At 40.6% G+C, this 24,030-nt stretch overlaps 2 protein-coding genes across 2 annotated transcripts; both read left to right on the top strand.

The window, feature by feature from the left end:
• Window positions 1-348: 348 nt before the first annotated feature.
• LOC107662578 (importin subunit alpha-3) lies at window positions 349-12,048 on the top strand. Its single transcript, XM_016452642.1, has 17 exons — window positions 349-562; window positions 1,283-1,327; window positions 1,432-1,521; window positions 1,608-1,637; window positions 3,058-3,110; window positions 3,225-3,320; window positions 3,409-3,494; window positions 4,205-4,291; window positions 5,466-5,635; window positions 7,299-7,343; window positions 7,419-7,550; window positions 7,659-7,787; window positions 8,506-8,610; window positions 8,797-8,868; window positions 8,948-9,110; window positions 9,774-9,868; window positions 10,098-12,048. The coding sequence occupies exons 1-17, from the start codon at window positions 494-496 to the stop codon at window positions 10,194-10,196; spliced, it is 1,566 nt and encodes a 521-aa protein (XP_016308128.1). The 5' UTR covers window positions 349-493; the 3' UTR covers window positions 10,197-12,048.
• Window positions 11,594-18,212, top strand: LOC107662586 (serine/arginine repetitive matrix protein 5-like). Its single transcript, XM_016452652.1, has 4 exons — window positions 11,594-11,641; window positions 11,721-11,789; window positions 17,405-18,037; window positions 18,174-18,212. The coding sequence occupies exons 1-4, from the start codon at window positions 11,594-11,596 to the stop codon at window positions 18,210-18,212; spliced, it is 789 nt and encodes a 262-aa protein (XP_016308138.1).
• The last annotated feature ends 5,818 nt before the right edge of the window (window positions 18,213-24,030 follow it).

Raw genomic sequence — 24,030 nt, 5'->3', positions numbered from 1 at the left:
TGTCTCAAGAGTCGCAGTTTTGCTGAATTTGGGATTTCACTCAACCGCAGAGCGCCACCTGCCGGAGACATTAACCCACAGAAATAATAATAATAATAATGATAATAATTCTTATTCTTAACGATATTCTATGTGTATAGCAATGAAGTAATTTGCAGTGCTGTAAGAAAAACAAACAAACAAAACAAAAAAACATTGGTTTGTTTTGCGATCACTTCAAAAGGATCTTCTAAAAATAACCAAAACGATGAAGGCTGTAATCTAAAATTATCTAAAATAAATCATTTACAGCACAAACTGCATTCGTCGACACAGATTCGGTTTGGTGATATAACGTGTCGTTCGCTCCCCGCGCCACCGGCAATCCCAGCATACACCGCGCCTCATTAGCATAAAGCATTCCGGTGTCTACAAGAGACGAGCGAACACAGGCAGCTCCGGAGAGCTACGAACGCGTCTCAATCAAACATAATATCAACGCACAGCGGCGAACATGAGCGACAGCGAGAAACTGGACAAGCAGCGGCTGAAGAACTTCAAGAATAAAGGCCGCGATCTGGAGGTAAAGCCGCTGTGACGTCGAGCAGATTAGTTAGCCGTGTTAGCCTCGAGCTAGCGCACGTCGCAGCTCTTCATTAAAGTGTGTGTTTATTAACAGCCATCAGAATGAGCGCTGGGAGAGGCTCGGATCGGGCGTGATTAGTGATTCGGGACTCAGTTTGTGTGGTTGTGGTGTCCGAGTCCTCGCAGAGCACATCATGCGTGTGTTAGCATGAGCTCTGCCGGCCTGCTGAACGATAACATCCTCCAGACGCGCTTCTGCGGCGTGTTTGTGTTCAGACGCCTCATGCAGGCGCGGCGTAAGCAGTCAGTGTGGTTCTGAGGTCGCTATGCTTGTCTCTTGTGCTTGTGTGAGTGTTCGCAGCGAGCTCAAATGCATGCATCACTTCAACCTGTGTGTTGAGACTATTGATTGGCTTTCTGATGCATTCAGGTTTGGCTCAATGACCCTAATTGTGGTATATTTTTAATAGTCTTGCAGTACATAGGTGTTCACCAGAGGCCTCTTATCATTTGAAGCTCAATCTAAGTGAAGCAAATTGTATACATAACACAGATTGTTCAATAAGGGCTGCAAACACTGACTGACATTATCAGGTTAAATGATCTCTGTGTAGGTTGGGTGGGTCACTATAGACTTGCATACCGAATTGAGTTGATGTTTAATCACAGGGCATGTATGTGTGTAATATTAATGATCGTTCTGGTTTCTCCTGTACAGACGATGAGAAGACAGCGGACGGAGGTGGTGGTTGAGCTCAGAAAGGTCAGACGTGTGCACGCTTGTTGAGAGTGAGCCGTGTGAATGTAGTGAATGTAAGGGAGTGGACTGACCAGAACGCTTGCTAATACCTGCTGTGTTTCCCGCAGAATAAGAGAGACGAGCACCTGCTGAAGCGGAGGAACGTGCCGCATGAGGATGTCTGTGACGATTCTGACGCGGATGGAGATTTCAGAACTGTAAGGACTCTAAGTTAATGTTTATGCAGTGTTTGAACAGGTGAATTCCGTTTAAAGTAATTACTGTAATTTTGTTTTTACAATAGCAAAACACTTCTCTTGAAGCAATAGTGCAGGTAAGTCATGCATTTAAATAAAAATTAAAAATAGCACTCTAGTGAGTGAATCTCATGAAAATGCCTGATTCTTTCTTCACCCTAAGAACAAAAATTGCATAATGAAAATGATGCTAGTTTTAGGACCATTATTTATTTAGTTTTAAATATTTCGAGTCCGTGTAACATTATTACATGGGTTGATTCCCTTGAACAGTGTAGCGCTTCAGTTCTGTGGCGCTACAAAGCATTTCTTTACTTCCTGAGCCCAAAAATGCAGTAAAAACAGTAATATTGTAAAATGTTAAAATGTATAATTTTTCTATTGTAAGATGTAATGTATTTCTGTGATGCGCAGCTGAATTTTCAGCATCATTACTCCAGTCTTCAGAGTCACATGATCTTCAGAAATCATTCTAATATGCTGATTTACTGCTCAAGAAACATTTCTTATTGATGTTAAAAAAGTTTTTGCTTTTTAAAATGTATATTGTAAATTATTTTAGTTTTAAATATAATATTTTGCTCCCAACAGTTATTTAATATTTTTGTAGAAACTTTGAAGTGTTAAAATTAAAGTAACAAATTTCACAGTTACCTGCATGTTGAATAGAAATAGTGTAGAATTTAAATTTTTTCTGATGCATTCATTTTTTTTATTTAACTGCTCAAAATCCTATGTTTATTTGGAGTATATTATTTTGATTTCTAATGTGACCCTTCAACCTCACTTGGTGTGGCTGCTTATCTTTGTGATGTGTGTGAAATGTTAAAGTCTCCGTATATCCAGCTGATAATCTCGAACATTTAATCGCAGTAACTTCTTTATACGGAAAGGTGAAAGCAACAAATACAGCTGAACAAACCGTGAGCTTTAATCCACTCAATCTAGCAGCACAACTGAAGAGAGATGGACTGAACTTGTAAAGTATGCGATGCACGGTGGTCCGGATTTGTACTTTTCTGAAGACCTTGATCAGCTGCTTCAGGTGTTTAACTGGACCAGATCCTCCTGATCTAAGGGCCTGTTTACGCTTGACCACTGTGTTTTCTTGGATTGGATGGCTGATGGTGAAAAGACCGGGTGTAAATGCTCTTGCATTAGAGACTGATTGCAGTCTGACCTCACAAACCGTTTCAGGAGATGGTTTGAGATGCAACTGGACGATTATAACTGCGTCAGGTTGTTGAAGCCATATGTAAATTTTACTCCTCACAAAACAGCAAAAATGATTACAGCTAGCTGTGCCATCATAGATCGTTACACTGACTAAATTAATGATTCTGGATTTCCTCCTTTGACTAAATGCTTAAGACTCATTGGCACGGATGTTTCATGAGATTCACCCTAATAGCTGTTGCCTGGCTTGATGAAGTGACTTGTACAGGACATGCGCGTTTCCCTGTGTATAATGAGACGTGATCATGTGAATGTTTGTAGAATGCGACCAGTGATAACCAGGGCATTCAGCTCAGCGCCGTTCAGGCCGCCAGGTGCGTAACCGCTCATATTCATCATGATGTTTCATTGTGTGTTTGCTGAAGTATGTGACTGATTGCAGTGAGCACCGATAACCTGTGACACTTCCTGTTGACCTCATCTTGCAGGAAGCTGCTGTCCAGTGACCGCAACCCTCCTATAGATGACCTGATCAAGTCTGGGATTCTGCCCATCCTGGTGCACTGTCTGGATAGAGACGACAAGTAAGACCCGTGTCACGTGACTGATTTGAGTCGCTGTGTTAGGAGTCTGTGCTAATCTTTTGTTTTTGTCCCCCTCTCTGTTCTGTAGCCCATCTCTGCAGTTTGAGGCGGCCTGGGCTTTGACCAACATCGCATCGGGCACATCTGAGCAGACTCAGGCCGTGGTGCAGTCGAGTATGTGCACCTGACGCTATCTGCACTCACGCTCGTTCAGAATCCTAGTTCATGCATTGCAGGACAAGTGTTTTAGCATCTGTTGTGCTGGATAGAAGTTTTCAGTGCTGCCTTCACTGTTTGAGTTCCTGCACGTGTCTTAATAGCAGAAACTGACAGGGGATCATAAGTCATGGTTGACTAGTCATCTAAAAAAAAAAAGTCAATCAGGCGGTTAGGGTTCAGTTTGACTCATTTAAAGCAGCAACTTCTCTGAGTTTTTTTTTTTTTTGTTTAACCTACTTATGTGCACTTATCTATTTTGACATTCACATAATTTCCAGCATTTTTGTGGACGGAAAATTACTGCATTTTCACCAGATTAGTAATGAGAATGTTTAGTTTTATTATTTTTATTTGTTTCTTTTTTGTATGATTAAGTGCACTCAATTTTTTTTGTACACAGACCACATTCAAATTGCATATCACATTTGCAGTACAATGTTTTTGCCAAATTGTGCTACTGTTATTGTTATTGCAGATTTAGGTTGTCTGGGCTCCGATTAACAATCTGAAAACGGTAACTACAGTTGACCAAAAAGAGAAATATTTAAAATGTTAACACACAAAAAGTTAGTGGTATGTGTCACCGTTAACTATCAGCCAGAGTGCAACTATGTGCAGTCTGTACACCTGCGTGTTTTATTGTTTATCTGTGTGATTATGTGTAGATGCAGTTCCTCTGTTCCTGCGTCTGCTGCATTCTCCGCATCAGAACGTGTGCGAGCAGGCGGTTTGGGCTTTAGGGAACATCATCGGTAAGTGATTAACTCTACGTGAGTGTTACTCTATGTACTGGAGCATTATCATGAGATGATTATTAAAGATCCAGCATGTAGGGTCCTATGAAATCAGTTTTATTTTTCCCAAATTACATTTGATTTTTTTCCAAATTCTTTTTTTTATTTTTTTCCGTTTAAATTTTTCTAGACTCTGCTTTAATGATTAAATAAAAAAAATCAATCAAAAAGCATGTCTAATTAATTGAAAACACAATTGAATCGCAATTTTAAAAAAAAGTTTAACAAAAATCAAAATTGTAAGGCCCTATGAAATACGTTTTATTTTTTCCTCAAATTCAGTTTTATTTTTTTATTTTTTTTTACCAAATTCTGTTTTCCATTATTGTCTAGATTCCATTTTAATGGTTTCATTAAATTTGAATAATCAGAAGCATCTCTAAATAGATTTTATAAGAAAAAAAATATATATTTTATTATTTTTTCAGAAATACTTTATGTATTTTTCTGGTAATTATTCCTTAAAAGATGATGTTTTAATACTTGTATTACAAGTAGTACTACAATTACATTAAGTAATATATTTCTGTCACAGTTTCTTCAAGTTAAACCAAACTTTTATTTTGACGGGTTGCTGTTAAGACATTTAAGTTTAAGTAAAATACTCATGAAGTGACTCTCAGAGCAGTTCTAGAGATTGTTTGTTCATGTGCTCATATATTATTGAGGTGGCACGAAACGAAGCTGCACGTCTGCGCCATTAATTCACTCAGAGACACGCAGAATTCATATTTAAATAGTATTTAGTCCATATTGGACTAAATTTGGCAAATTTGGCAAATTCCGTGACGTTCTGCGTTATACACTAAATTCCATCTTTATGACTGGATTCCGTGCGCGTTCTCCACATCACAGAAATCACAGCCCTAAGCATGTAGCATTTTGAGTTTCTGATGGTAGGTCATTGCCACACCATTCATCTCAGTGGTTGTGCTTCTCATCCTGATTGTCATGTGATTCGGCTCATGTTCACACTCATGGGGAAGCGGTTTGTCTGATGTCAAACACCGTGTAAAGCAGCGCTCTGTAGCAGCTGAAGGGGTTGATTGATGGGTGCTCATGTTTCGCTGGTGGTGTTGGGTGTCATGATTAGGAGTGCTGTGTCAGATGAATGATCGCTGTGCTGTTACAGGTGACGGCCCTCAGTGCAGAGATTACGTCATCAGTCTGGGAGTGGTTAAGCCGCTCCTGTCCTTCATCAGCCCCTCCATACCCATTACCTTCCTCCGCAACGTCACTTGGGTCATGGTCAACCTGTGCCGCCACAAGGACCCGCCCCCGCCCATGGAGACCATCCAGGAGGTATGAGAGTGACGCATCTGTGATCATAGAGTGAGCTTGTACCTGAGCGTTAGACAGGCAGGGTTCATACGGGTGCGCATATGGTTAAAACGAAGACTACATCCTGGAGTAGCTTCCTATAATGTCCGCTTTTACATCATTGGAGAGTGCGCTTTCAAGCCATGTAAAAGGTTAGCCGTAGAGTTTTATTAGGGCAATTAAGTTTGCTTAAAAGGATAATGAAAATTACCCCATAATTCACTCACCCTCAAGCCATCCTAGGTGTGTATGACTTTTTTCTTTCAGACAAATCCAATCGGAGTTATACTAAAAAATGTCCTGGCTTATCCAAGCTTTATAATGGCAGTGAATGGGTGATATTTCTCAATAGTCCAAAAGACGTCAAATAAAGCACATCCAACCGTAATAAAAAGTGTCCCACACTGCTCCGGGGGGTGAATAAAGGCCTTCTGTAGCAAGTCAATGCGTTTGTGTAAGAAAAAAATCCATATTTAAAATGTTATAACCAGTAATCTCTAGCTTCCGCTAACTGTTGTACGCGCGTACACAATAGAACGCCGTTCTGGCGGATGACGTGGGAAGTAGGCGTAGTGTAAGGTCCGGTTAGAATATGCTAGTCTTGTGAGAAAGCAGCAATTACTAATGCAAAATGTTATGAGTAGTGTTTTAAATATAATTTTGTATTTAGAATTGCATCATTCACTCAACGGAGTCATTCAAAAATGCCAATTCATTCATGAGTGAAGACGTTGTGTATTGATCAGATGCGTGTGCATCGGTATTGCTGTGGTGGTTTTTGGAAGTGTTTTTGTTAGAAACAGAACAGACATTGACAATATTGTTTGAAATTTAATTATCTTCCAGTTTAAGTTGTACAATATCATATTCAAATTTGCAGTTGTATTTTGGAGGCGTTTATATTTATTTTGGTGATATTTTGCTGTTAATTTCCATCCCTGATCTACATTGACCAGTGACTCTTTTTTTTTTTTTTTATATATGTTGAACACATTGGCATAATGTAAGAGTATTACTCAGTCTGTGAACAAAAATTAGTTCAATATCAATCAAAACTCAAGAGTTGAGCATCTCTCTCTGGGCATTGTATTCATGCACTCAATGGATGTGTTTGTAGTAACTTATAGTACTGAGCGCTGCAAAGCACACTAAAGCCTTCGTGCAGTCAGTGTAGTGTTTACCTTACTGTAGTCTCCTCTTCAGCACAATGGGAACCGCAAAAACTTCAACATAGCAGAAATTCTTATAAATGTCAAACATAACTGGATTAAACACTAGCAGGTCTTTCCCTTCACTAAAAACACAATGTTTATTCTCCTTATCCAGTCCTGTGCAAAGCATGCTGGGAACTAGAAATCTACTACTAAATTCCTGGTTCAAGAATTACTGTAATTTTTATTTATTTATTTATTTTTTAAAGAAAATCCATTAACGCCGAAATTAGAGTTTGCACACAAAATCAAGGTAATGTAATGATCCACACTGTCAACAGAAGTCATCAAAATGTTGGCAACTTAAAAGTTTTAAATATATAAATGAGAATGTTTAACTTGCAGCTATGCATTTAAGTTGTGGTAACGGAGTTTAAAGACTCATGCTAATAGCGGGTATAAATGGAGCTGATCTTGTGTCTTTCTTCATACAGATTCTTCCTGCTCTGTGCGTGCTCATCCACCACACTGATGTCAACGTAAGTGCTGCTCTCGCTCTTCGTGTGTAAAGGCACCGCTCGGGTGGCAGATGGGTTTAACTGTGTTCTGTGCAGATCCTGGTGGACACGGTCTGGGCGCTGTCTTATCTCACCGACGCTGGCAATGAGCAGATCCAGATGGTCATTGATTCTGGGATTGTACCGTACCTCGTGCCCCTACTGAGCCACCAGGAGGTCAAAGTTCAGGTACGGAAGAGCCTTTGGTATTGATGTCACTTCAGAGACGTGCCCTGCACTCATTTAAGTGTTTAGCGTGATGAGTAGCCTCTCTAATGTTCTGCTTTATGCTTCTAGACGGCAGCTCTGAGAGCGGTGGGGAATATTGTGACGGGAACTGATGAACAGACTCAGGTGGTGCTCAACTGTGACGCTCTGGGTCACTTCCCAGCCCTCCTCACGCACCCCAAAGAGAAGATCAACAAGGTAACAAGTGCCCATGGTGAATCTCACAACATCCGCAGGACACATTTCACCCCCAAATCTTTAAGAAATAGCTTTGTTCAAGTAAATGTAAGAGTGTATTTTTCGGATCGATGAGGGTTTATAATTACTTCTGATTACAGTCATACGTGTTTTGAGGGTTAATTTTATTTTTAACACACTTAAGCTTGTTTTTAGGGGCCAGTACCATTTTCTTTGTGAAACATTTGTTGTATTTATTTTGGGGTGAAATGCTGATCTTTGGATGCTCCCAAAAGTAATATCAAGGCATAAATGATGTGCTTTGGTGTTGGATATGATGACAGCTGAGCTGTGGTGCTGGTGTGAGTGACAGCTGAATAGAAACCGCAACATAGTGTTTAGATTAATGTGTATTTTAAAAAGTGTATTGTAGCTCGTTATAGTGTGTGTGTGTGTGTGTGTGTGTGTGTGTGTGTGTGTGTGGCTGATGGGTGGGGGTGTCAGAGATCAGTGCTGATACAGGAGTGCATCTGAGGCGGCCGCTCACACCGAGGCATCTCTGCGGTCTGGCTGATGATTAGAGCCTCAGTATCATCCTCACCCTCAGCCGCCGGTGCCACAATCTCAGCAGGGCCCGTGATCCGTCACAAAAGCCCTGTGATCTGATCCGACCGCCCGTGTCTCTCTCACAACGCCATCAGCTCTGATGCTGAAGTAATGAGTCTGAATGCTTTTGCAGGAGGCTGTGTGGTTCCTGTCCAACATCACAGCAGGAAACCAGCAGCAGGTTCAGGCCGTCATTGATGCCAATCTAGTGCCCATGATTGTTCTGCTGCTGGATAAGGTAGGTGACCTGAAAACAGTGGCATGTAGAGCTCTTAGAGTGCTAATAATAGCATATACAGTGTTAATGTAGCAGTAACAGTTTAGTTTTTGCTGTGCTATTAACATGGGTTAACAATGTTAACTGGTATTGATTTAAATGTTGATGACACTAGTGCTCAATATTACACGATGATGTGTCTCTCAGGGAGATTTTGGCACTCAGAAGGAGGCGGCGTGGGCCATCAGCAACCTAACCATCAGCGGCAGAAAGGAACAGGTGTGTTATACATTCGTACACGTATTATTGTGAGCGTAAAAGAGGGGCTGTGTTCAGATGTTGTGGTCTCGTCCTGTAGGTGGCGTACCTGATCCAGCAGCAGGTGGTTCCTCCCTTCTGTAACCTACTGATTGTCAAAGATGCTCAGGTGGTGCAGGTGGTTCTGGACGGGCTCAGTAATATACTCAAGATGGCTGATGATGAAGCCGAGACTATTTCCAACCTGATTGAGGAGTGTGGAGGTGAGCAGAGATTGAGACGGGTGTAGCTGCTGGCGGGGATGAGAAACACCGCTTTAGTAGACTTATGCATGATGAGCTGTAGTCTAACTTAACTTGAGAACTGCGTACCACACTTTAAATTCAGTACAATATATTATCTTACCTGTGTTACCTTATTCGTGCGAAATATTATTTCAAAAATAAAAACATCAAAACTTTAGGACAGGGCTTTGTTCAGTCCATCAGTTGTTGAGTGGATGGAGGCAGTTCTGAAAGTCACCTTAAGGTTGATTGAAGAAAGAGTTAATGATTGAAGTTATTCAGTGTACGTCATCAGCGAGAAAGTCAAAAAATTAAACATTTTTAATTTCATGCTGACTTCAAGGTAAAACAATCTAGCCAGATTATTAATTTCAGATGAAAGAAGTGCCAATCTGGTTTAATTAACTTTTTTACCCATTTAAAATGTGTTTTGCTTAATCAAATCAAACGATTTAAAACGGTAGATATTTTTGTAACGGGACTGCAGAATTTAATGCTGTAAACTATAACCTTTATGTATATTATATATAACTTTGGTTGAGCACCTTTTCACCGATTATTCATTTAGAAAGTCTTAAGCCTCGTTTTTTTTCTCTTACTGTGGCAAGTGTTTTTGAGGATGGCAATCATTTGTTTGCTCAGGTTTGGAGAAAATCGAGCAACTGCAGAACCACGAAAATGAGGACATCTACAAACTGGCTTATGAAATAATCGATCAGTTCTTCTCATCTGATGATGTAAGTTTCTGGATACGTTTCCTTTTTGACATGCATGCTGTAACGGAGCAATAGTGAGAGGAAAATGTATATATTTTACTTAGCTGTTAATGTAAACTTTTATTTTTTGCTACCTCTTCAGCGATCCTTCAAGTGATCTTTTCATGAATAGTTAGATCGGTTCTTACAGGCAAATGCAGCTCTCGATGGCGTCGTTCTTTACAACCGTTGGCACATTTCTTTCTTTCAGATTGACGAGGACTCCAACCTGGTTCCCGAAGCGATCCAAGGAGGAACATACAGCTTCAATTCTTCTACCAACGTGCCAGCAGAAGGGTTCCAGTTCTAGACGCGACGGGAAACCTGGAGTTTTGTTTGTGATGCAGCACTCTGTTCAACATTAAAAATAATTAGAGAGAAAGCGAGCGAGCGAGAGAGAGCGCGAGAGAGTGTGAGAATTATTAGATCCGTTGTGCTTGGCTGATGGGATCCAGCTGCATCTGATCCGAGAGAAATTGAGTGGAGCTCCTTCTGAAGGAAGCGTCCAGACGGCTTTGAGTGGATGCGAGTGAGAGTGAGTGGCTGACTACTACGTTTCAAAACACGATCATCTAAACCGAACGCGTGTCTTTCAACAAAACCAAACCGAACCAATGGGAATAACGAAGACGTCTCACGTGAATAATCTGAGGTAAGAACGCTAAAGGAGAACCTCACCACCAACGGCAACAACAAAGAGACACGAACACACTTCTGAGGTGGCCCGAGGCACACGTGTGTGTGTGTGTGTGTGTGTGTGTTTGAGAGAGCGCGTGTGTGTGTGAGTGTGAGTGGCCCCTGAGCTGAGGGGCCGCGTTCATCTGATGTGCTGGAGAACGGACCCAGCAGACCAGAGCCCTCTCTCTGCACTCTAGCAGCACGTCATTGTGCTGCGTGTGCGCAAGTGAATGGACGTGAAGGTGTGTGTGTTTGACTGACTGACTGACTGACTGACTGACTGACTGACTGACTGGTGAAACGCAGGACTGAATGTAACGAACGCAGCGAGTCGACATCGTGTGGAAGGTGACCGATCTGGGAATTCAATGGGAAATTGTGGAATAGCCTGGAAGAGGAGGCTAAATGAATAATAATTAAAAAAAAAAAAAAATCACCTTCAATGGAACGACTGGACATCAGTGATCTAAAGAAGACAATGTCATGACTTTAATTTTCCCTTTTAGATATTATTTAGTGTTGATGACACTGGACTGAGCTTTGGGTGTTGCGTCGAGGAGGTCGTTGGGGACGTGCGTTTTGTCCCAGTGTGTGTTTTTTTCCCCTCTCCCTTTTGCTTTTGGTCTCCCCCGTTTCAGCTTTTATTTTTCAGTGCTGGTGTAAATACATGTAATACACATTGTGCACTGTTGTACCTTTGCACAAATATGGGCTGTTGTACATTTAGACCTATACCGCTCTGCTTTCACGATTAGTTTCCCCCTTTTCTTTTCTTGGGAATAAATCCAGCTCCATCTGCGGCCCGATGGCTTTGAGCCATCACGTGATCATGTGAGGAGGTGTTTTATGTGTGAGAGGTTTCAGACATATCCTTTTGCATGTGCTAAACTGCGGCATAGTTCATTTTAGTGGGTTTTAGTTTTGTAAGTGTAAGCTGTTTTTTTTCTTTTCTTAATTTTTACAAGTACCTACTGTAATGTTTGTGACTTGTTTTTTTTTTTTTCTGTCCATTTATGCCCCTCACCGTTAATGACCGACAAGCAGTTCTCCACCGTTTTGCACACTGCAGCATTGGAGGTGTGTAAACAATAGCAAGATGGACAAAACCCAAAACTCCTACTTGTAGTGCAAATACAGAGTCCATCTTTATTTGTAGATATTAGTGTTCCGTGTTGAGCGTGTCTCTGGCGGACTGTGCTGTGCCTTCATCTTAAAGCACGTACAGGTGACTGTATGAAAGCGCTGTTTTCTACTGTAGGTTTACCATCCTTTGGTTTCTTAATTTTAGTTGACTGTAGAGCTGTCTCTGTTTTGCATAACCTCTTGATGGCTACATTGTTTCATTTACAGCCACCCTCCCCAACAGCATTCCTTGTTTGCAAATATGTAGTTTCAAAAGAAGAAAAACTAGATGGTATACCTATCCTGTTGGACATAGACTACAGGCTCTGTACCTATTCAAATAAATATTCAAATGTGTCACACTGCTGCCTCTCTGTTGGTGATCTGAACTGAGAGTTTTTAAAGAAGCGTCTGATGGTGGGTTTTAAAATAATTGCTGAAACAAGGAATTTTTTTCCTTCTCAATTTTAATGCTTTTTTTTTTTTTTTATGGAGGGCCAAATCTACGAAATAGAATTATATATTAATTATTATAAAAGCATTTGCTTTTCTTATTTTCCTTTTTTCTGGTCATGAAATCATTCATAATGACTGAGCAGTAGTGCGTAGACGAGCACATCTCATAGACAGAACTTGGAAAACTAAGCAGTAGTTGAGTTTTATATTCATGTTTGAGTCTCATGTCTTTTCAAAGATTTGATGCCACAAACTCCACACCTGGATGTTTTCCATCGCTGATATCTGAAACTGAACAACACTCACCGGATGCCAGAAATATAGGTGTGTTTATGTAGTACTATAGAATTTAATTGAATTTACTGTAGAAAAGTATACATATTTAGGCCAGCGGTGTTTAGTGTTATAGGAGTGTATTAGGGCAGCATTATGATGTATATGCACGTGTTTTCTTCCTCCTTGGCCTAATCTTTTTGCGAGCCTAACTTAACTGAAATTTTCATCCAACTTTACAGATTTGGATTGCCGTTTTAATAGTGTAAACTTTTGATCTGGATGTTTTTGTCTGATCATGGTCCCTTTAACCGTGTATATATATATATATATATATATATATATATATATATGAAAAAGTGGCATTTCTTACATTTTCTCTGGCTGGGCACCTATTTTACTCTCAGGCTATTCTCATCAGTTCCACATTTCTTTGAGTGCAGCGGCTTGTTAGGTTTAGTTGATGTTTTGTATCAGGTTCAGTGTGATCTGAGTTTAGTGGCTTTATAGATCTTATGTAGCTCCACCTCTTTTCAGCGCTGCGCTCGTTGTCTTCTGTCTTCCGTTTGTATTTCCATAGCATAAAGGTAAGGCTGTACAAATTTATGAATGAACCACTCTTTAAAATCTTTCCAGTTTACTGACATTCGTTACAACGTCCGCTTTTGAAGCGAGGTTGTACTACAACATTTGGAACATGAAAAAAAACAACTTTTGGTGAATTATAAAATAGTAAAATAGAAAATAGTTGTGTACTGTACATACAGTAAGGGAGATATTGTCTATGGCGACATATTGGTTAAATATGTTCGGTCAGTTTGCCCACAAGACATTTACTATGGCGTTGTAAACATAAATTGTATTAATTACTGGACTTCGTTTTGTACTGAGAGGTAAATTTGCAGACGGTCCCTAAAGCAGCCTAGGCGAATGTCTGGCGAATATCGAACCTAAAACTAACTTTACCCCGCTCCACTTTGAACATTAGAATGGACATAACTTTCGTTAACTCTACAATAAGAAAATTCACTTCACCAGCTAATTAAAGAGCTACCGGTAAAACAAGTTCTTGTTTCTCTGACACATAAGGTCTGTTAGCAACAATGGAGGTCAACAGAGCTGTTCTTAGAAGTTTTTGGTAATATTTCTGGATTACAATTATAGACATAACTAAATTAGTTTTTTCAATGTCATTTAATGTGGTTATATCAACAGTTCTTATGCATCTTTGTTAGCATCACTCAGTGTTGTGCGTAGAGCTGGGCGATATGGCCCAAAAAATTTCACATTAATTTTTTTCATATCAGTCGATATAAATTATGATAAATGTCCAATTTTTATTTCTTTTAATTTTAAAGGCAGATTTTTGCTCCAGAGTGAAAGTTGTAGAAACCAGACCGTTACTTGTGGTTTTAAACTACTCTTTATAGTCAGAACATGACAAACACTTGTTTTTGAATTATTTTCACTTTTACAGTCTTTTTTCCTTAAAATAAATATCTCGGTAGATGTTCTAATGAGTGATATTGTTCCAAATCATGAAACAGGATTGTGTTGCCTGATTTTCATGAATCATGACACGTATCTTCAGCACAGTTTGCAGTGCAGTGTATTATTAATAATACATTTTCTTGTCTCCTAGAAATGCGCATTAGACCGTAGTAGCTTGAGTTTTGATGCAACCACACATATAGCACTTCAATACCATGCTAAAAAAGTGTAACTACATGGTTTCTAGGTATTAGTATGAAAAACAGTAATCTAAATAGGCTGCATTTAGTATGAATGCACAAAAGCATAGCTTAATCCCCAAAAAACTAATTATATTCTATTTCACACATTTAATGCGTGTCTACATTGATAATATAATACAATTCGATATAAATATCCCACATTTCTGGCACAATACTATGGGGCAGTTTTACTACAGTAAATCCATGGTAAATGATGGTGATTTGTAGATTGAAAAGCCTTCTGACTGTATCATTGCGCACAGTGTTTCTCCTATTTGTCAGCGCTGTTTTATCGCTTTAAACTAGTTTAAAGGGGTGGTTGATTGCGATTTCACTTTTTTAACGTTAGTTAGTGTGTAATGTTGCTGTTTGAGCATAAACAATATCTGCAAAGTTACGAAGCTAAAAGTTCAATGCAAACTGAGATATCCTCTTTTAAAATTCTGGCAGTTTAATGCCTACAAAAACGGACTACAACGAGTTACTTCCCGGGTTCGTTACATCACAAACCCAGATAAACCCAGCCCTCGGGAAAAGGCAGCAAAGGGGGCGAGGCCATGCTGCACTGCTTTAGAGAAGAGGAAGAGAAAAGTAGCGATGCGCACAAAAATCTATTCATATATGAATCATGATTCTGTCTTCTAACGATTCTAATGGATTCACAAGTTTCAAAATCAATGTTCTAAAGCAGCAGTTCTTAATACTGTTCCTCGCGTTCCCCTGCTCTGCACACGCTCTGCATTTCTCTCTCTCTCATTCATATATTCAGCTCAGCTCCAGCAATGAACTGTTCCAATTATACACTTATTTTCACATAGCTATGCGAAGCATTAAACATGGACGCATGTGCGGTTGCCGTACTGTATTAAAGCTTTAATCAGGATAATACCGTATATTTAAAGCTAACATAAGCAGTAGCATTTACAAATAACATCGTATCTAAAAGTATGAGACCACAAAAAACATAGGCCTACCATTAAAAGCCATGTTTTCACAGGTTCTGCGTGATCCTCTTCAATATCCTCTGGGTCTCAATCGGGCTCAAACTGATAAGCGATATTAACAACGCCATTGTTTACAATACAACCGGAGCACATGCTGCTGAGGGGAGGGGGCGGGACGTTTAGACGCACACTAGAGGCGGTTTAGCCAATCACAACACACTGGGCGAGCTAACCAATCAGAGCCCATCACCTATTTCGGAGGGCGGGGCTTCATAAAAGCAGGAAATGATCAGCACGTTTCTCAGAGAAGGGACAGAGCGGTGTGGAATAAAGCTAAATTATGTGAAAAATAATGCTTTTTTTTTGAAAATGAAGCATTAACATGTTAGACTGCACCCCATAAACACAATCAAGCCTAGAAAAAAAACAGTGAACCACCCCTTTAAGTCATTTGTGTTCTTCGCTGAATTCAAGCGCTTCAAACTGGATCTCACAGCGCTGTTTAGTGTCGCGTGACTGAGTCTCATCAGCGAGTAAATGCATCTGCTCTAGTGAGCTCGTGCTGTGCTGCCGTTTGAACTCTTACCCGAGCGGATAATGGTGTGAGGCGCCTGGCTGGACAGAAGTGAAGGCAGAGAGAGAGAGCAACCGTGCACGAGAGAGACCAAAACTGTGCGTGAAAGAGGCACCGTGTGCGAGAGAGACCGAGTGTGTCCGAAAGAGAGCGAAAGTGTGCAAGAGAGACCAAAACTGTGCACGAAAGATAGCGACAGTGCGCGAGAGACCAAAACTGTGCGCGAAAGATAGCGACAGTGCGCGAGAGACCAAAACTGTGCGTGAAAGATAGCGACAGAGTGCGAGAGAGACCGAAACTGCGCACGGAAGAGAGCGACAGTGCGTGAGAGAGACCAAAACCGTGTGCAAAAGAGAGCGACAGTGTGCGAGAGAGCGTGAGTGTGAGTTCTGTGAGAACTTGTTCTGTGGTGTACATTGCAACCACAGAGAGTGACAGTGTGTGAGAGAGACCGTGCACGAGAGAGACCGAGTGCGCCCAAAAGAGAGAGACCGAAACTGTGCGCGAAAGATAGCGACAGTGCGCGAGAGACCAAAACTGTGCGTGAAAGATAGCGACAGAGTGCGAGAGAGACCGAAACTGCGCACGGAAGAGAGCGACAGTGCGTGAGAGAGACCAAAACCGTGTGCAAAAGAGAGCGACAGTGTGCGAGAGAGCGTGAGTGTGAGTTCTGTGAGAACTTGTTCTGTGGTGTACATTGCAACCACAGAGAGTGACAGTGTGTGAGAGAGACCGTGCACGAGAGAGACCGAGTGCGCCCAAAAGAGAGAGACCGAGAGCAACAATTCTTTTTTTCAGATCCTCAGAGAGTTCTTTGCCATGAGGTACCATGTTGAACGTCCAGTGACCAGTATGAGAGAGTGAGAGCGATATTGTTCTGTGGTGTACATTGCAACCACAGAGAGTGACAGTGTGTGAGAGCGACTGTGCGCGAGAGAGACCAGGTATGCGCAAAAGAGAGCACCCAAAACTGCGTGCGAATGAGCGACAGTGTGCAAGAGAGACCGAAACTATGCGCGAAAGAGAGTGACCATGTGCGAGAGAGTGCGAGTGTGAGTTCTGTGAGAACTTGTTCTGTGGTGTACAATGCAACCACAGAGAGCGACAGTGTGTGAGAGAGACCGAGTGTTTGCAAAAGAGAGCGACAGTGTGCGAGAGAGACCGAGTGTGTGAGAGAGACTGAAACTGTAGGCTACATTAAATACTAAAAGTCTGCATTTCCAATAAAATATTTACAAAAATGTGAGGGGTGTACTCACTTCTGTGAGATACTGTATATCCTTATCCTTACACGGGTATGATCTGACCAGAGAGACCGTGTGTGTTCGAAAGAACGACAGTGTGTGAGAGAAACCAAAACTGTGCTCGAAAGATAGCGACAGTGCACGTGAGAGAACGAATGAACGAGTGTGTGTGAAGTAGTGACTGTGCGAGAAAGACCAAATGCGCGCGAAAGAGAGCGACAGTGCGCATGAAAGAGTGACAGTGCGCGAGAGAAACCAAAACTGTGCGTGAAAGACAGAGCGTGTAAGAGACACACTGCGCCCAAAGGAGAGCGACAGTGCACGAGAGAGACCGACTGTGCATGAAAGAACGTCAGTGCATGAGACCGAAACTGCACGTGAGAGAGACCGAGTGTCCGAGAGCAATAGTGTGCAAGACAGACCGAGTGTGCGCAAAAGAGAGCGACGGTGCACGTAAAAGAGTGACCGTGCGCTAGAGAGAGTGTGTCCGACAGAAAGCGACAGTGCGCGAGAGAGACCGTGTCCGACAGAAAGCGACAGTGCGCGAGAGAGACCGTGTCCGACAGAAAGCGACAGTGCGCGAGAGAGACCGTGTCCGACAGAAAGCGACAGTGCGCGAGAGAGACCGTGTCCGACAGAAAGCGACAGTGCGCGAGAGAGACCGTGTCCGACAGAAAGCGACAGTGCGCGAGAGAGACCGTGTCCGACAGAAAGCGACAGTGCGCGAGAGAGACCGTGTCCGACAGAAAGCGACAGTGCGCGAGAGAGACCGTGTCCGACAGAAAGCGACAGTGCGCGAGAGAGACCGTGTCCGACAGAAAGCGACAGTGCGCGAGAGAGACCGTGTCCGACAGAAAGCGACAGTGCGCGAGAGAGACCGTGTCCGACAGAAAGCGACAGTGCGCGAGAGAGACCGTGTCCGACAGAAAGCGACAGTGCGCGAGAGAGACCGTGTCCGACAGAAAGCGACAGTGCGCGAGAGAGACCGTGTCCGACAGAAAGCGACAGTGCGCGAGAGAGACCGTGTCCGACAGAAGGCGACAGTGCGCGAGAGAGACCGAGTGTGCGTGAAAGAGAGCGACCGAAACTGCGTGCAAAAGAGAGCGACAGTGTACAAGAGAGACTGTGTGCGAGAGAGACCGAGTGCGCACGAAAGAGAGCAACCGTACATGAGAGAGACCGAAACTTTGCGTGAAAGACAGCGACATTGTGCGAGAGAGCATGAGTGTGAGTTGTTCTGTGAGAACTTGTTCTGTGGTGTAGAATGCAACACTATTATCCTGCAATTTCAAAGATGTTTAAGGAACATTTTATATTAAATTATATGATTTTGTTGCACTGCATTAGATGTTAGTGTATCAATGTACAGAGATATTTCACAGATCTAAACGCTTGTGTGACAGTTTATGAAGAAAGTATGCTATCAAGAAATTTTAACAGCATGGAGCATTGTCATAGGTTATTGGAGGAACATTCTCGTATTCTGTCTAGGATGTTGGACCATTTGAGACACTCAGGTAATTATTAGTTGTAGACAGGAGTAGTCAAATGTATGAAAAAATTTATAGTATCAGTTTAACATTCTCTTTTCATAGGATAATCAAATTACATCCACGCTATCAGTTACATGACAGCCTCTCAGAAATGTTATTGCAACTGGAAGTAATCCTCCACCCCCAACTCTCACCAGCAATTCGAATATCTGTGTCTTGGAATGGAGGGCGACCAAGGTGATTGTTCATATGTTGCTACCCCAACATACATTAAACAGAAAAATAAACATTTTACTCATTTGTCAGGCACATACATATCTCCAGCACAGAACGTCACTGTTTTACATATGAAACAACCAATATTTTATATGCAATTTTCCTGAGACTAGTGTCAGTGTATGTATGCTGCATGAATGTATGTATGCAGGAAAGTGACATCTGGTAAGGTATTTGATAGGGTTATTAATTAGTGTGCAATAGATTTTATGAGGAGAGTTAGATAAAACAGAATTACAATGTAATGAAGATTAATTCTAAAGTGCATCTGACATAATGCCACACAAGTACATTAAATACTAAAAGTCTGCATTTCCTTTCCTTACACGGGTATGATGTGACCAGAGAGCAGCTGACCCAGCTAAGAGGAACCGGAATGTCATGGACAGCTATCTCTACCTGTTTGAGCGTGAGCTGTCAAACCATTCGAAGACTACTTCAGTATGGCAATGAGACTAATTTCAGCACAATTTCAGATCTTGACCTCGATGCACTGATTCGAGCAGTGAAATGGAGTCGTGTGGAGATGCAGCCAGTGTGGCCTATGGAGTTTGTGAACATTTGGCTTGTTAAGCACATGTTCGTATGCAGTGGCCTCTCGCGTGTGCTTCAGGGAAGCTTTGTGGATATCACCACTTGGACTACCAGTATTTTTTTTTTCTTTGACTGCCATCGACACCATTGTTCCCCTAGAACTTTGTCACATTGACGGACATCAGTGTTCATCAATATCTTCATCTTCATCAACGTTCAGCTAAGTTTGTTCCTTCTACAACATACTTCTTGGTCTAAAGACAGAAAACCCATACAACTTACTGACAGTCATTCATTCCCTCAGCCGTGGTTGTTTATTGATGTAAACTGTATCCGTATAAAATATATTCATTCTTTATGCATTTTGAGCCTTAGCAGTTCATGATTATTCTGAGCCTACATTTACCAAAGTTTTAATCATATTAAGGAACTTTTTCGATCCCCCTATAGATGTATAACTCAGGCCTAAATTGGGTAGTGGTTATATAATTTTAACCCTTACAATCACACATGTGTGATCACTCTACACCAGTGTGATTAGAATGCTCAGTGATCATGATCAGCTGCTAAATACAAATCTGCTTTCGTGCTTTGGCTGGCACTGAGCCAGCGACAACAAAACAATTATAGATTGTAAAATATACATTGATGTCTATGGAAGTGGCAATAATAATCCTTTCATATATAATTTGACGACATGCTTTATTCATATCAGATATGCCTTGTGTAGGTAATGACCAAGTTTTCTTTATTCTTCTCCCAGTTCAGCAGCCACTTACTTTCATGTCTTTCTGGAGGAGAACATGATGGATGTATGCATTTTAAATCCAACAGCTCTTGATTCGCTGAATTGATGTGCAAACTAACATGGCAGCCATGTTAAAAAAAAAACAAAACAAAAAAAAACTGGGAAACAATCCCAGATAGCACATGTACATCTGCAAGATGTCCGTTAAAGATCGCTTCATCTGGAAAGCATCTGTTTTGTACAAACATCTGACAGACATATCTAAGATGTCAGTTTTACATGCATTCTAAATCATAAACATCTTAGACATCTTCTACATCTATTTGACATCTGAAAGTAAACGTCCTAAAGATGCATTGCAGATGAGCAAACACTCTAAAAAATACATCTTGCAGACGTCAAATAGACGTCTCTGTGATGTACGTGTGCTATCAGGGATAAGGCGATATGTTCCACAATAATGGTTGTCTTTAAAATGCTGGGCCCAGCTAGAATATTTTAAACTTACGCGTGAAGGTTTTCACTTTGAAGAAGTTTTGAAGTTTGAAGGCCATGAACTCTGGGCCATAGAAAAACAGAGATAAAAATTGAGATAATTTTACTACAGTAACCATAGTTTGCTGTGTTATTTTATAGTAAAAGCACAGTAAACACGACCCTTACCATGCCTTTTCCACAGTATTTGTAGTTACACTATGGTATTTTGTACTTAAAGCGCATAACCTCAACCCTTACCATGCTTTTGCTGCAGTAACGGTAGCTTTACCGTGTTATGAGTAGTTAAAGCACAGTAACCGTAACTATGGTAACTCAACACTGGCTACGTTCAGACTGCCAGTCCAAATCAGATTTTTGTGCATATTTGAAATCCGATCAGATTTAATACATAGCAGATGTACAGATACACACTTGGAAGATGTGAACAACACACACACAAAAAAACCCCCATGATTCTATTTTTACAAATCCTGTTTCAAGCTACATTCATAAGTGGTTTAAAATCTTATTCAAATTGCATTTCTGGAAATCGGCTTCAGTCTCACTGCTCAGATCTTGATAGATGGAAGGCAACAGAGTTCAGGCAGTTTTTACTGTATACCGGACCTGTCATGATGAAAGATCTACTTAGCACAGAGGTGTACAAAAACTACTTGCTACTTTTTTGGGGAATCTTCATCCTGTTCAACAAGAGTTTGATTGAATTTCACTGTGATTATGCCCATGACATACTGGTTCTCTTTGTCACTCACTGTGGTCAACTGTATGGTGCGCGATTCTTGTCCTACAATGCACACTGCCTTATACATCTTGCAGATAATGCAAAAAAAGCATGATGTCCTTGACAGCTTCAGTGCTTTCAAGTGCGAGAATCACCTAAACAAACTCAAAAGACTTCTGAGGAAACCAACATGCCCTCGGAGTCAAATAATAAAAAGATTCTCAGAAATGCAATTTTTTTTGACTGTCCCCTATCATCCTCTGCACCCAGCATTCATTTAGTGGATGACCTCTCAACAACAGTAGATTTCTGCAAGTTTGAGGAAATAGAGAGCAAGAGTTTTCTTGTCCCCCATCACAATCCATTTGTTTCAATTCCTCTTTTACATACAGAGTAATTCTTTATCAGCACTTTTTGTTTCATAGTTCATGCATTTCAATTACATAGTGGCCGCACCCATTTAGTGCAGATGTGTCATTCAGAGAACTTGTGCTCATGTAAATTTATAGAATTGGAAATTTGTATCAGTGGTTAATCCACCTACTCTGTTTCTTTTTTTTTTTTTTTGGCTCAAATTTGTCTCACCATAGCAATAAAAAAAAAGCTTCATTTTTATTTGAGTTTTGAGAACAATATTATGTATTGTTCTGATTGACCCAAACAGAGTTTCATACATACACGTACAGTACATGTATGTTCAAATGTATTTGCCATGCAGAGGACTTCTGGTTTCGGTTCATATGGAGTGAGCTGTCTTGACCGAAACTCTGTTAAACCTCTAAACAATTTTACGTATAAGAACCTGCAAATTGACAATTAACTCTCATGGCTTTGTTTAATATCAAGCTAAGTAACAACCACAACCATAAAACAGCAAAACTATCAGAAAAAAAAGAGGACAAGGATTATGATTAGTTTTCAACACAATGCAAACAAAATATCCAAATGAAGAAAAACAGATGAAAATATTCGAAGTCTCAAAAGGTCAAACAATCAAATGAAGACTCAAAGTACAGGCACAAGCTGAGGGTGACTTGCTATTGTCTAATTAAAGGCTGAGCAAATAGCAGTTTTAAACAAAACTATAGGCACAGATGAACTGATTACACTAATCAAACTGAGTTGATAAAGTTCTTAAGGTCATTATGGCCAACCAGGGTAATGTCTCACAATGGGAGTCACTCTGTGTGAATTGGGTTTTACACCATCTACACTGTAATCAATATCTAATCAATACCAAGTCTTAAATTATTACATTATTCAACAGTGAGTTCAGGTCCTCCAGCAGATCATCTGACATCTGTAATTCAAAATCGCTGTGTTTGCAGTCTGTTGATTGTGTGAATCTGACGTCTCTTTCATTCATCCTGGGACTGGCATCTAAATTACTGTCCTACAATAAAACACACACACTGTCACATATGAAACATTACTGCTGTCAAATCCAGGAGATCCATTTCAGAGAGAAAGAGAAAAACATATTGCCATATTGATATTACAGCCAGAGATATGAATAAAAAAAACTCAAACAGGGTCTCCTTTGCTTAAAGATTAATAAAAGTAAATGATAAACAACTCCCTCTTTATCACTTACACAGAGAAACTGTAAGAACTGGAAAATATGCAGTGACTTTAACTGCTCATTTATCTATTCATATTTTTATGTGTTCATGCATTATTACTGATTTAAATAAAATGATAAATTAAAAGCATCCTGATATTAAAATCTGCACTGACCCTATTTATTTTCTTAATGTAATTAATGGTCTTATTCTGAACAATTCATATAATTTATTTTGACTTTGTGATATTTAATCAAAATGTCATAACTTGTTTTTCACTTGACATCTATGATGTATTTAAAGGGGTCATATGATGCTTTTTTTAAAGATCATTATTTTGTGTATTTGGTGTAACAGAATATGTTGACATGCTTTAATGTTCAAAAAACACATTATTTTTCAAATACTGTACATTATTGTAGGTCCTCTATGCCCCGCCTCTCTCAAACGCTTAGTTTTCTACAAAGTCGCTCCTTCCGACAAGCGCAGTCTGCTCTGAATGCGCAAAACTCCGCATTTGAACAGTCAATAGCAAATACTTAAACTAATAACAAAACAGTAGCTGATTCAGAAGCGCCAGATTGTCATAGCAAAGTCAGAATTACCTCCTCTCCTAGGTTCATGAAACGGTCGTCCATAAAATGCATTGCTGTTCTGTTGTAAGTAATCTTAAAGATTCCTAAATGCATCTACTTTCGGAAGGCCAAATAAAGTGCTTTTGCTTTCACCTAGAAACACACAGCGTCTCCCTGACATGCTGCTTCAACACTAACTGCGGTTACTGAAACCACGCCTTCTTTCTTTGCGTGCACATTTGGGCGGCATTATGCTAATATTTCCACATAGTGAGGTAGATATGTGGGGGCGTGTTAGAACGAGCCGTTTTAGGGGGGCGTGGCAGAGTCTTAACTTTGATAAAGAATATCTCTTTGGTTTTGAGACTTTAGTCTTTGCAACTTCAGGGATCTTATCTATTCACAATCAGCTTGTAACAGTCCAAAGAGAAAGGAAAACTTGAAATCGCATCATATGACCCCTTTAAGTCTGTGCTTCAGTTTTGGTATGCATCACTCACTTTTCACAATCCAATTTCACTTGGAAATACAATATGGTAGTAACTTCCTATTGCAACTTCTGTTTCTTGCCGACTTTAAAGTCATACTAAAGTGTGTGAACTGTAAGCGTAACTGTTGTCCTGCAGGTGAAATTAATCATTATCCCCATGCACTTTAGCATGTTTGAGCACTCATGGATCTACAATGATTTTCAAGCAAGGAAGTTACAATGA

The sequence above is a fragment of the Sinocyclocheilus anshuiensis genome, unplaced genomic scaffold (genome assembly GCF_001515605.1).
Source record: "Sinocyclocheilus anshuiensis isolate Anshui unplaced genomic scaffold, SAMN03320099.WGS_v1.1 scaffold1478, whole genome shotgun sequence".
NCBI classification, from domain to species: Eukaryota; Metazoa; Chordata; class Actinopteri; order Cypriniformes; family Cyprinidae; genus Sinocyclocheilus; species Sinocyclocheilus anshuiensis.
This window is presented reverse-complemented; position numbering and strand designations above follow the sequence as displayed.

Bases quoted from the DNA above. Each gene is read 5' to 3' on its own strand.
- LOC107662586 (XM_016452652.1), top strand. From the start codon at position 11,594: ATGACCGACAAGCAGTTCTCCACCGTTTTGCACACTGCAGCATTGGAG. The intron at 11,642-11,720 runs GTGTGTAAACAA...CTTTATTTGTAG, and splicing joins TGCACACTGCAGCATTGGAG to ATATTAGTGTTCCGTGTTGA. The intron at 11,790-17,404 runs GTGACTGTATGA...TGTGTCCGACAG, and splicing joins TCATCTTAAAGCACGTACAG to AAAGCGACAGTGCGCGAGAG.
- LOC107662578 (XM_016452642.1), top strand. From the start codon at position 494: ATGAGCGACAGCGAGAAACTGGACAAGCAGCGGCTGAAGAACTTCAAG. The intron at 1,328-1,431 runs GTCAGACGTGTG...TGTTTCCCGCAG, and splicing joins TGGTGGTTGAGCTCAGAAAG to AATAAGAGAGACGAGCACCT. The intron at 7,344-7,418 runs GTAAGTGCTGCT...TGTTCTGTGCAG, and splicing joins TCCACCACACTGATGTCAAC to ATCCTGGTGGACACGGTCTG.